Source organism: Electrona antarctica (genome assembly GCF_951216825.1).
Source record: "Electrona antarctica genome assembly, contig: scaffold_25, whole genome shotgun sequence".
Taxonomy (NCBI): Eukaryota; Metazoa; Chordata; class Actinopteri; order Myctophiformes; family Myctophidae; genus Electrona; species Electrona antarctica.
Window position 1 is genome coordinate 10,280,208 of NW_027637034.1, and position 13,528 is coordinate 10,293,735.

The following is a 13,528-nucleotide window of genomic DNA, read 5'->3' on the forward strand; positions in this document are numbered from 1 at the left end:
TGAGTAAAATCTAAGATGGCGGAGTTCCTATTTTCCAGCCTGTAAACGTTTTCCTCTGTTTCTATGCACAGGCCAGTGCTAGGAGGACATCACCTTGCCCACAACGCAAGTCTGTAGCTGTGTTGCCACCAGCACCTGTCAGAAGCGTGTATCCCAGGTCTCTTGTCAGCAAAGAAGTGCACGTACCCCGCTCAGCTGCTGCTGTAAGTAGTCGAATCGTGTCACTGCTTCATGGTAAATATCGTAAATGGAGCATTTCAGAGTCTTGCTCAAGGACACTTTGACATTAACTAGCTACTGTATCCCTGAGTCACTGCTGCCCCTTATTGGTTTGTGACAAGGGATACTCTGTTATCATATTAGTTACTTGCACAAGCAGAGCGCACAAGTAATAGTTTTAGTCCAGTGCTTCGATGCGTATGTCGCCATTTGATATGTATGCGCCGTGCCAGCGTATGACGTAATGACTACTTGTGCTTGATATGGCAGTGGTGTCAGATTACATACATGTATACATAGGGGCATTACCTTTAATCCTCCCGACACTAAAACATATCGTCAACATCAAAAACCAATTACACCCTGGCATTGGGTCCTTTAATCCACATCTTTATTACGTCATCATTGAGAGCTAGTTATACCCTGACGTCATATGCTGCTACGATACATACGCATCAAACGGGGCAAGTAACCACAGTATAACGCTAATCAACTTACAAATTACATATACATAGAGGCATTTCCTTTAATCCACCCGACACTGATCGACATATAAGTCACCAGCGGTCGACAGTACTTGCGCTCTGCTTGCGCACTTACTTGTGTGCAACAAGCAAGTAGGCACTCGACAGAGTGCAGTTCTAGTTTACTTTGTGCTCATCAACCTGCATTTCTCCTTTCAGACCAACCAGCCTACCGTTCCTTGGTCGCAGCAGCAGCAGCAGCAGCAGCAGCAGCAGCAGCAGGTTTGTCATCTTTAACCACTGAAACCCTGTATTGTTTTATGGTGGGGAAGACCTGCCCAGTTCAGTGGGCACACCCCATGATGAACAATACTGTATCTGCCTGTGTTGGCAGTACACACTTACTTACGTACTGAATGTTCCAAAGGTTTCCTTATCTTAACATTGATCAACAATACCTGACCACAGTACCTCATTAAAGCAGGTGTGATTCCTGCCTTGATATGTACGACTCGGTACTATAACCAGTTGAGATGAGTGGGAAAAGAGCTGCAAGCTCGTACGGTGTCACAGATGTAAGACAATATGAGCTTGTAGATCTGCTATTTTTGAATAGCCAAAGCACAAATGTTACACAGATGTAGTCTAGTGTTTAATTAAAGGCTGGAGGGTTGATCTAATCCTAAACTCCAAACCACACCAATGGGTCGCCAGGCAACGCCTTGCAACCAAATGATTGCAAGTAGACACATGTAGTTGCAAGCCACCATGGAATTGAAACGCTTGGGTTGACAATGTGCCAATGTGCAACAGGCCATATCACACCAACCTTGCTTTAATCCCTGTATGCATGTGTTTAACCCATTGTGACCTGAGATCAGATTCTAAAAGTGTCTTCTACATCCTGACAGTTTTCTGAAAAAGCTATGTTTCTATGTCAGTCGTTCTTCGATTTTTCAAAAATAGCAGACCTACAAGCTCTATGAGCTTGTAGAGCTGCTATTTTTCAATAGCTAAAGCATAACATAATGCTAACGCCAAAAGGGGTTCCTCCCCAAAATGGGTTAACCAATGGAGTGTATTAGAAATAGGTTGTGACAACCACTACATTGGACCTGTTGCAACACAGATTTCCATGTATTCAGAAATAGGTTTCTTTGACATAGAAGGTTTCCATTTGACAACAGTATTATTGCGGTGTATGATTTAATGCATGGTCACATTTCCTTTCTCTTTTCATCCACAGGTGGACTTGCCAGAGAGTTCCATCCCACTCAACCCTGTCTGGTTTAGCCCTAGCATCTTGGATGCAATGAATGTGGCTGCTCCATCAGGTGGAAAGGTAATTTCAGTGAAAAGTTTACATTGTTTTGCGTCTTTGTGTTTTAATGTACACGCATCTAAATAAGTAAAAGGTACACACAGGGTTTGCAGTGTCCACTGTTTGACATTATAAATGTATTGGACAATGTTTGACTATGCATCATTAGCTCTGTTTGTATACACAGGTCAGTCCTAGGACATCACACCGCGAGGTGAGAGTGCCTCATTCACCCGTTGCCACGGTAAGGAGTTTGTAACCTGTAACTCCGACACTGTTTAGTTTTAGCCACAGTCATGTTTTATCATTGTTGTATCATAGTTCAACAAACACAAAATCTCACTTCTGTGAAGTGAAGGGCGCTCTAATCATCCATCATCATTCATCATGTCATTATGGCCAATCACAATATGCGTCCTCACTTTTGTCTTCAATGGTTGTGTTGCTTTTTAGCTAGTGTCGTGTATTACAACTATTATGTGTATGTGTATGTGTATCGTGTATTACAACTATTCCACAATCTGCAAATGCTAAATGAGTCTGAAACTACACCTGCATCATTAGCTCCGTTTGTATTACAGGTCAGTCGTAGGCCATCGCCCTCCACCTCTCCAGTGACACCACTGCCCGTCAGAAGCGTGTCTCCGAGAGTTATTGTCAGCCGTCAGATCAGCAGACCAGCTCGTTCACCTGTTGCCACAGTAAGGAGTTTGTAACCTGTAACTGTGACGGTTGCATGTGTTTGGTCCGACGTACTAACAGCCCGACAGGCATAAGTCTGACGACCCTACCCCAACCCCTAAACCTAACCTCACAGGAAGCCACGGGTTAGTTTGAACCTGCCACGCATGTCGGGGGCCACGGGTTAGTTTTAACCTAGACTGGAACTCATCTATGCTTTCTATGGCATAGGCAGCTCCCGGCAGGATCCGCCAGGAGAAACTAGACGCAGCTGCAGGACATGAGACTAATTAATTAGGGAGAGAGAGAGAGGAGTGTGTGCGTGTCAATTTAACAAAGGTGCAGACACATTTTTAACCTGATATTAACCTGATGTTAGTTTTTACCTACCACGCATGTCAGTAGCCACGGGTTAGTTGCAATCGACAACGCATGTTGTGGGACTAATGCCTGTCGTTCTGTTAGTATGTCTGAACAACATATATTTTTATTTAGTTATTTACTTTTATACATCAAACTGAATGTCTTATTTCTCATTACAGACGAGCCAGCCTAGTGTGCAGTCTACTACAAGGGGGCTCGTTCGGGAGCAGCAGGTTTGTCATGTTTTATCATAGTTATGTAAAAACAAAATCACACTTGTCTGAAGTGAGTGGCACTCTAATCAGTTGTTGCGTTTGCATAGAGTAGCCCAGGTGAAAATTATACTTTGTTAATGATTCAAGGTCAAGTTGACCACCTCTCACACACGCGCGCACACGCACACACATGCACGCACTCTGTCTTCCTATTGGCCGGCCTTTACAGAGCCATAACTTTGGTTTGCAACATGCTACAGCCTCGCAATTTGGTCCATAGATGTAGACCACCAATAGGAACGGAGCTGTACTTGCTTAAGCCCCGCCCCCTCTGTATTCCTATTGGCTGGCCTTTACACAGCTATAACCACCAATGGGAATGAGCTGTACTTTTTGCTTAAGCCCCGCCCCCTCTGTCTTCATGTTAGAATGCCAGCATGCTAGCATGTTGGGATGTTAGCATTAGCATGTTAGCATTAACATGTTGGCACATTAGCACATGTTGGCACATTAGCTTGTTAGCATGTTAGCATGTTAGCATTGGCATGTTAGCATTAGCATGTTGGCACTAGCATGTTAGCATTAGCACGTTAGCACATGTTAGCATTAGCATGTTAGCACATTAGCACATGTTAGCATTAGCATGTTAACATGTTAGCATTAGCTTGTTAGCATGTTAGCATTAGCATTAGCATGTTAGCATGTTAACATTAGCATGTTAGCACATGTTATCATTAGCATGTTAGCACATTAGCACATGTTAGCATGTTAGCATTTTAGCATTAGCTTGTTAGCATGTTAGCACTAGCATGTTAGCATTAGCTTGTTAGCATGTTAGCACTAGCATGTTAGCATTATCATGCTAGCATTATTATGTTAGCATTATCATGCTAGCATGTTAGCATGTTGGCATTAGCATGTTAGCATTAACATGTTAGCATTATTATGTTAGCATTATCATGCTAGCATGTTGGCATTAGCATGTTGGCATTAGCATGTTAGCATTATTATGTTAGCATTATCATGCTAGCATGTTGGCATTAGCATGTTAGCATTAGCATGTTAGCATGATAGCACTAGCATGTTAGCATGCTAGCACTAGCATGTTAGCATTAGCATGTTAGCATTAGCATGTTAGCATGTTAGCACATGTTAGCATTAGCATGTTAGCACATTAACGCATGTTAGCATTAGCATTTAGCATTAGCATGTTAGCATTAGCATTAGCATTTAGCATTAGCATGTTAGCATTAGCATGTTAGCACTAGCATGTTAGCACTAGCATGTTATCATGCACGTTATCATTAGCATGTTAGCACTAGCATGTTAACACTAGCATGTTAACATGCATGCTAGCATTAGCATGTTAGCATGCATGTTAGCACTAGCATGTTATCATGCATGCTAGCATTAGCATGTTAGCATGCATGTTAGCACTAGCATGTTATCATGCATGCTAGCATTAGCATGTTAGCATTATTATGTTAGCATTATCATGTTAGCATTAGCATGTTAGCATTAGCATGTTAGCATGATAGCACTAGCATGTTAGCATGATAGCACTAGCTTGTTAGCACTAGCATGTTACCATGTTAGCATGTTAGATAGTATGTTAGCATTAGCATGCTAGCATGTTAGCATGTTAGCATTAGCATGTTTGCATGTTAATGTTAGCATGTTAGCATTGGCATGTTAGCATTGGCATGTTAGCACTAGCATGTTAGCATTAGCATGTTAACATTAGCACATTAGCACATGTTAGCATTATCATGTTAGCATGTTAGCATTATAATTTTTGCCTTAGCATGTTAGCATTAGCATGTTAGCATCAGCATGTTAGAATTAGCATGTCAACATGCTAACATGCATGCTAACATGCAGCCAATATTATATTACCATTATCATTGATGTGTATGATTTGACGTACTTTGCTCCACAGGTGGACTTGGCTGAGTGTTCCATCCGACCAGATCCTGTGTCTTTTCCCCGTGACTTCTCAGATGCGATGGATGCTGCCGTCCGATCCCATGTTTCCAGCTATGTGGGTCGCCCAGCTATTCCACGTGGCAGCGAGGTAATTTGGATGCAATGTTTATGTTGACATTGAAGCGTTTTAAAAAGTTCCTCTCCCTTTCTGACCCAGATAAATTGGTAAAATCTAATAATGTTTATACTGTCCAAGAGGCGCTATGTCAAATGGTGATGAAACGGTTTGTGTGCTCTTGCTTACATCAGATGTCCCCTGTTGAACGTCGGGAGAAGAGTGCGGTGAGGCAGAGTCAGCAGCCTGTGCAGTCAGTGAGGGCAAGCATCTGTCAAGCGGACATAACCTACATCAACCCCTATAAGCCTTGGCTAGGCAAGTTGAACAGTCAGTGCACCTGCATGGCGCTCACCTTTCTGGCTTTCCACACTGATGGAGTGCGTTTCGACACATCCTCCCTTGACAAAGTGCTTTATCAGGGAAATGATCTCTACACAGACAATATACGCCACCTTTTTGTGGAAAACCATGAAGCAAAGCTTACGTTCAGGAATCTGACCATAGAGGAGATGCCAAAACAGGTTGTCGTTGAGAGCAATTTCTACAGTGTCAATATGTGGTATGTGAAAGTTGGTTATGTGAACCCATCAGCCAAACACCACACTAACATACCTAAGGATATGCTGTTTCTGGAGCAGGAACTGAAGTGCCTGTCGCAAGAGGTCACCCGTGCTTTCCTGATTGTAAGTCCCGAATGCTTTGCAGTGTTCCGTGACACATCAGGACGTTATGGCGTTTTTGACTCCCATTCGAGATCTGCGACAGGTTTGCCGATGCCTGAAGGAAAAGCTATTCTACTGACGTTCCAAGATCTGAGTGGTTTGGTCCGCCACTTTGACATGCTTTTCAAAGAGCGTTCTCCTTTAGCGCGGTATGAGTTTGTGCCTGTTTCATTTGACCATCACTCCAGCGACGCTCCTGGACCGTCAACAAATGTGACACGTGCGCAAGCTCCTGCAACAATCGACCATGGCTCCAGCGAGATTGCTGCAACGTCAACAAGTGTGACAAGCACACCAGCTACTGCAGCAATCGACCATGTCTCCAGCAAGACTCCTGCACCGTCAACAAATGTGACAATTAGAGCAGCAGTACCAACAGTGCAGAGCAACAGGTGGCATGCAAAGCAGGGTCTGCAGCGAGCGCCACAATTGGTGAGTGCCACTATGTGTCAAGGTGACATACGCACCAATCCTGAGTCAGAGAGGTCAAACACTCAGTGCACCTGCATGGCTCTCACCTTTCTTGCCTACCACAATGAGGGAGTTGGTTTTGACACGGCCTGCCTTGACAAAGTGCTTGTCCAGGGAGATGTTCTCTACGAAGACACAATACAGCATCTGCATTTGGACAATACGCATCAGTCAGATCTCTTGACCATGGAGCAGTTGCCAAATCGGGTCTTCGGCGAGAACAGTGTTTACACCGTTCGCATGGACATGTCAGACCTGAAAGTTGGTCCCTTGAACAAAACAAAAGGAAAGAATTACTCCCTTGCCAAACAGCTGCAGTGCCTGTCAAATGATCTCACCCATGCAGTGTTGATGGTTCATCCTGAATGCTTTGCAGTGTTTCGGGACAGATCAGGACGCTACGGGTTGTTTGATTCACACTCAAGAAATGACTGGGGTATGCCAATATCTGGAGGAAAAGCAATTATGTTGACTTTCCAAAACGTGACTGACTTGGCCTGCCACTTGCGCCTGGTCCTCAAAGGCCGTCCTACTCATGCGTCATATGAGCTCTTGCCTGTTGTCTTTGAAATTGACCAGACACCAGTGGCACCACCTCACAGTGTGCCCTCCCTTGACCACGGCTCCAGTGAGGCACCAGCGGCACCACCTCACAGTGTGCCCTTCTTTGACCACGGCTCCAGTGAGACTCCAGAATATCATCTTTCCAAACTAAATAAAGCAAGGCGAATAAAGAATCAGCGGAAACTTGTGCAGAAACAGCATGAGTACAAGAATGAATCCAGGACCACACGCTGGCTCACTGATGCTGGATTCCGTGAAACACATAAAGCCTTCATGAAAAACTATTGGAAAAAGAGATTGAACACTGATGCTGATTTTCGTGAATCACACAAAAAGAAGCAGAACAACAGATGGAGCACCGATGCTGTTTTCCGTGAATCACACAAACAGAAGCATAACAACAGATGGAGCACCGATGCTGTTTTCCGTGAATCACGCAAAAAGAAGCAGAACAACAGATGGAGCACCGATGCGGTTTTCCGTGAATCACGCAAAAAGAAGCACCATCAAAGATATCACAATGACGCTGAATTCAGGCGGCGCCATATACAACTGTGCACCAAGAACAAGATGGAGAGACTCGCAGCAGATACTATACTCCGTATCCACCACAAGTTGCAGTGTGCTATGAGACTAAAGAGGAAATCCATACATATTGCAAACCGCCAGTCTCTACGTGAAATGGAAGCTCTTATGAAAGTTCACATGTCGAAATTCCGAGAACGGATTAAATTAGGGCCCACATTTGTTTGTACGGTGTGCCACAGAGTTTTGTTCGGCAATCAGGTCCTATGGTGCAACAGGGCAAAGTACCTCAAATTAAACCCACACCTGGTAACTGCTTGCTTGACAGCCAAGTATGTGCACATATGTGACTGTGAATGCTCAGCCCCGTGTGACGTTGCAAATGAGAGAAAACAGGAGTATATCTGCTACAGCTGTGACGACAACCTAACAAAAGGGAGGATGCCATGCATAGCAGCTGCTAATAAGCTGGAACCAGCACCCATTCCCCTAGAGCTGCAACTGTTGAATTACCTGGAAAGGCAGCTAATCGCAAAGTACATACCCTTTGCTAAAATTATTTCGTTGCCGAAAGGACGGCAAAGGGCAGTGCATGGTCCAGTTGTGTGTGTACCGTCGGAAGTGGAAGCCACGGTGAATGCTCTGCCGAGGTCCAGACATGAAGACCAGCTGTTGCAGGTTAAGCTGAAGCGGAACATCAAGTACAAGGGATATCAGCACTTCCACACGGTGAACATGACAGATGTGCTGGCGGCACTGAGGAAACTGAAAGTGACTCATCCGGAATACCGTGACATAGTCATTAATGATAATGCCACGTTTGACCGCCTCCAGGATGAACTGTCAGTCGATGAGGAAGATGCACAAGAGGCTGTGTCACCTGTTGCTGACACAACAGGTGAACAGCCGTCTAGCGAACAGGAGGAACTTAGACCCGGTCTGATCTTTGACTCTTGCATGCAGCCTCCTGACATCGCACAGGAAATCCTATCGTACGGTGAGGGGGTATTCAGCATCGCTCCAGCCCAAGGAAACAGACCTGTGGGTATTTTCACCGTCCCCAAGCTTGAAAGCATGGCCTTTCCCGTGCAGTTCTCAACCGGAGAGAATACATTAGATGAGGTCAGAGACATCAAATTGTCCCCAAGTAGGTACTTCAATGCGAGGCTCCTTTCTGTCGATACCCGCTTTGCCACCGACCAAACCTACCTCTTCTTTGCGCAGTTTGTGACAGAAACGCAGCAGGCTACCAACAGCATGTCCATCCAGACGCGGAAGGGGAAAAGATATACCAGGGACGGAAGAACGCTGTCAAACAAAATGCTTCAGGACAAAAACGAGGTAGTGAAGCTCGTCCGTAACAGGGATGCGACGCGCTTCATGCAGCCCCTCAGAGGCACTCCGGCGTTCTGGAGCAGAGCGCTTAAAGATCTCCACGCTATGTGCAGACAGCTCGGAAAGCCCAACTGGTTCATCACATTGAGTGCCGCGGAGATGAGGTGGCCAGAAGTCATTAAGGCCATCAAAGCACAACAAGGTGAACAAGGGGACTTCTCAGAGCTAGACTGGGTTGCAAAATGCGACATTCTCCGGAGCAACCCTGTCACTCTCATGCGATTGTTTGAAAAGAGAGTGGACGCAGCCGTCGCTTTTTTGCTGTCGCCTGCACATCCAGTCGGTAAAGTGGAGGATTACTTCTATCGCGTGGAGTTCCAGGCTCGTGGTAGTCCTCACATACACATGATGGTTTGGGTCAAGAATGCACCAGATGCTGAGGATCCTGGTGTTGACGACTTCATAAACAAGTACGTCAGTTGCAGGATGCCTGACCAGTATGCAGACCCCGAGCTCCACAAAATCGTGTCTGAAGTTCAAGTTCACAGCCGGAACCACTCCAGGTCATGCAAGAAAGGAAATGTGACTTGTCGATTTGGGTTCCCCAAACTACCCATGGACGAAACTATCATCGCACTTCCTCGTCTCCTGTCCTCAGATGATGACGATGACGGTCAGAAAGACAACAGCGGCAGTGGCCAGAAAGCTAAAGGCAAAAGGCGAAAAGGCTCGCGGAAAGAGACATTGAAACAAAAGGAGGCCAAGGAAAAGCTGGCACCACTGAGAGACATGCTCAATGACCCTGAAGCCTCATTCAGGGATTTGCCAGAACTGCTCAAGAAATGCAACCTTACTCGGGGGCGGTATCTGCAATTTGTCTTTGACCTTAGCACTGTACCGCAAGTTCACCTGAGGCGTCATCCTGATGAGTGCTGGATAAATGCGTACAATCCCCATCTGCTGCGAGTGTGGGACGCCAACATGGACATCCAGTATATACTAGATGATGCATCTTGTGCCCAGTACATGATGGCTTACGTGGCGAAACCGGAACACGAGATGTCCGAGCTCCTCAGCGCAGTCGTTGCGGACGCGCGCAAGTCTAATCCGGACGCCAAAGAAATGGATGAAATGAAGCACATCATGCACACATACGTTCAGCACAGAGAGGTCAGCGCTCAGGAGTCTGTCGCGCGTGTATGCAGTCTCCCGCTTAAAAAGTGCACGCGTCAGGTCATTTTCCTACAGACTGATGAGGATGGCCTGAGAATGAGTCAGCCCATGAGTAAACTGAAGGAGATGGACCCAGACGCAGAAGATGTGTGGATGTCAGGCATTCCCGAGAAGTACTTGAACAGACCAGACGAGCCGGAGTTCGAATACATGTGTCTTGCTGAGTTTGCGTCCGAATACAGGGTTCTGGCCAGCACAAGCAAATTGCAGAACGCACTGCCCCTGCAGAACGACATGGGGTATGTTCAGAAAAGGACCAACCTTGAAAGAGTCGCCGTTATTCGCTTCACTCGATTCTCCGAGCAGAAAAACAAGGAGAAGTACTACAGAGGGATGCTGAAACTGTACTTTCCACACAGAGCAGACAGGGAACTGAAAGGCGAGACCCATGCCACGTATGAGCAGTTCTACGAACATGATCTTGCCAGGACAAGGATTGGATTCCGCGTCCGTGTGAAGGAGATTGTGGATAAGAACAAGGACTTATATGAAGGGCGGGGGAGAATTGTGGAGCAGGTACTGGACACGCTTGCGGAAGAAGGAGCAGTTTTCAATGCGTGGAACACTTTTGCGCCAGAGGTCGAGGTCGACCGTTTGGAGTGCATCAGCCTTCGGAAACCCAGCGATCCCCACGAGCGACAAGAGCGAGACGAGGTTCCCGAATACCAAGTCCATCCCGACGCCAGTAAAGCGATGCCAGTGATCGATGCTCCCGAATTGAGCCCGGACTATGTCAGGAGCATGTACCGGAGCCTCAACGAAACGCAAGCGTCCATCTTCTACACCGTGCGTCAATGGTGTTTGAAGCGCGTCTTGCGTGACGACCCTGAGCCCTTTCTTTATTTCATCTCTGGGGGTGCTGGCTGTGGCAAATCCCATGTCATCAAGTGCATTTATCAGGAGGGTACCAAGATTCTCCGCCAACTGCCCAGTTATCGCAACGAAGCAGACATGACCCAGCCCTTGGTGCTGCTGTCAGCGTTTACCGGCACTGCGGCTTTCAACATCAATGGACGAACCCTGCACTCCTTGCTGAAGCTGCCGAGAAGTTTGAAGGAACAGTATGTTTCACTTGGAAATGCACTGGACGACGTGAGAGGGGTATTGGCCCACGCCGAGATCTTGATCATTGATGAGATATCCATGGTCTCCCAGGAGCTCTTTAACTTTGTCAACTTGCGATTGCAGCAGATCAAGGGCAACAGGAAACCCTTTGGTGGCATGTCTGTCCTCGCAGTTGGAGACTTCTACCAGCTGCCACCCGTTGGTAATAGCAAAGCGCTCTGCATTGTCAACGAGGCTGTGCCAGGTGTCTGGGCAGATTTTCAGATGGTCGACCTTACCGAGATCATGCGTCAGAAAGATGATCTCATTTTCGCCGAACTCTTGAACAGGCTGAGAGTAAAGGGGAAGGCGGACGCTCTGAGTGCCCACGACAGTTGTCTGCTCGCACAGGCTGTGGCTGAAAGCAAAGACTGCCCACGTGATGTCCTTCATATCTTTGCGACAAACAAGGAGGTCGATGCCCACAACGATGTGGTCATCACCGAGCTCGGCACCCAGATTTCCACGATTCAAGCTCAAGATTATCGGAAGTACGGAAACTCCGAAGACATGACGCCGCTGGTCTGTCCCTTCAGAGGCAACTCGAGGGAGTTGCCGTCAACCTTCCAAGCTGCTGAAGGAGCGCGAGTCATGGTCATCAGGAATCTAGACGTTGAAGATGGGATGGTAAACGGGACCTTTGGAACAATAGCCAACATTGTCACAACCACTGCAAACGGGCAGACCGTTGTGGATTTGCTTGGCCTCCAACTGGACAATCCCACGGCAGGTCGGACGTTCCGCAGGAAGATTCAAGGGCCAACTGATGACCTGGTGTACATCGAAAGGTTTGAGGAGAGACTGACCAAATCAACGGTGGTGCGACGGCAGTTTCCCATCAAACTTGCCTTTGGGTGTACAGCCCACAAAGTGCAAGGCATGACCATGGATTATGCAGTGGTGTCTCTGAAGCACATCTTTCAACCCGGAATGGCCTATGTCGCCCTGAGCCGAACAACCTCCCTTCAAGGGCTCAAAATCACAGACTTCAACGAGAAGAAGATTTATGCCAACCCAGACATAAAGGCGGCAATGGAGAGCATGACTCGTGCTTCGTTCCAAATGACGAGACCACTGTTGCACTTTGTCAAGTCAGCAGACAACATCGGCCCGACGTTGACCATCGTGCATCACAACGCACAGGGGCTAATGTCGCACATTGGGGACGTGAAAGCGCACCACGAATTCAGACACGCCGATGTGTTGTGCATGACAGAGACCCATTTGACTGGATCCTCCGTTCCCCCTGGCATCGAGCTGGAGGGATACCATGTGTTTGCACGCAACAGACACGTGTCGTACACCAACACTAAGGACATTGCTACAGAAAGGGGAGGTGGAGTCGCGGTCTACTACAGAAGTAGTCTTCTAGCAGACGCCCGGAGGGCCGTTCACAATGTCACCGATCTCGAGTTTGCAGTCGTCAGAGTTGAGGCCCCAGTCAAAGCGCTCATAGCCACTGTCTACAGACCCCCCAAATACAGGAAAAGCGCCTTTTGTCTCAACCTTGGCCGCCTCTTGGAATCCTTGGCCTTGATGGACTGCCAGCCTGTTGTTGTCTGTGGAGACTTCAATGAGGACCTGCTCAAGACGGACCGGAAACTAGTTAAGGAGGAGTTTGAGTCCAAAGGCTACAGCCAGCTGATCTCCACTGCAACAACCGAAAATAATACCCTGATTGATCACATCTACATATCACAACCAGGGTATTGCCTTCAGTCGGGTGTACTGCACACATACTACAGTTATCACGATGCCGTCTACTGCGTGTTGACTTCAAGCCAGCCATCAGCATGCTAAATGACCCATCCGCCTCGCCTGTCAGTCACATGCCAGCAAGCCCACGACAGCCGTCAACATGAAAGCCAGCCATCAGCCGTCCATCAGCCTGCCACCGTAAAGCTCGACGACAGCTGAGGGACAAACGTGAAGACCCAAGGGATCTCTAGGCCGTCCACAGATGAGACCTCCATTGTCAACCCCAGTCATCCGGGTTCTACATACATCTGGCCAGTTCGTTCCATATTTCCTTTCACCATAAGCCAGCCAATCAGCATGCCAAATGACCCATCCACCAGTCAGTCACATGCCAGCAAGCCCACCCGACAGCCTGTCGGTCAGCCGTCCAAATCGGAAGACCCAAGGGATCTCTAGGTCTCCATCGTCACTCCCAGTCATCCGGGTTCTCCATACATCTGGCCAGTTTGTTCCCCATATTGCCTTTCACCATGCGCTGGCTCATACTACAGTTATCACGATGCCATATA

The 13,528-nt window shown here is 47.3% G+C and overlaps 2 protein-coding genes across 2 annotated transcripts in view; both read left to right on the forward strand.

Annotated features, from left to right (window-relative positions):
- Window positions 1–980, forward strand: part of LOC306919274 (uncharacterized protein) — a gene marked incomplete at its 3' end in the record, with an annotated part of 3,069 nt that extends 2,089 nt beyond the window's left edge. Inside the window, exons 10-11 of the mRNA XM_079532087.1 lie at window positions 72–203; window positions 903–980. Coding sequence (XP_079388213.1) covers window positions 72–203; window positions 903–980 — 210 coding nt within the window. The remainder of the gene's footprint in view (window positions 1–71; window positions 204–902) is intronic.
- A 952-nt stretch (window positions 981–1,932) lies between these two features.
- Window positions 1,933–13,243, forward strand: LOC306919479 (uncharacterized protein). Its single transcript, XM_079532248.1, has 6 exons — window positions 1,933–2,025; window positions 2,192–2,248; window positions 2,586–2,705; window positions 3,228–3,281; window positions 5,203–5,337; window positions 5,499–13,243. The coding sequence occupies exons 1-6, from the start codon at window positions 1,996–1,998 to the stop codon at window positions 13,059–13,061; spliced, it is 7,959 nt and encodes a 2,652-aa protein (XP_079388374.1). The 5' UTR covers window positions 1,933–1,995; the 3' UTR covers window positions 13,062–13,243.
- Window positions 13,244–13,528: the final 285 nt, after the last annotated feature.

Coding starts and splice junctions, on each gene's coding strand:
- LOC306919479 (XM_079532248.1), top strand. CDS start 1,996: ATGAATGTGGCTGCTCCATCAGGTGGAAAG. Junction 2,249..2,585: donor CTCATTCACCCGTTGCCACG/GTAAGGAGTTTG, acceptor TTTGTATTACAG/GTCAGTCGTAGGCCATCGCC. Junction 2,706..3,227: donor CTCGTTCACCTGTTGCCACA/GTAAGGAGTTTG, acceptor TTCTCATTACAG/ACGAGCCAGCCTAGTGTGCA.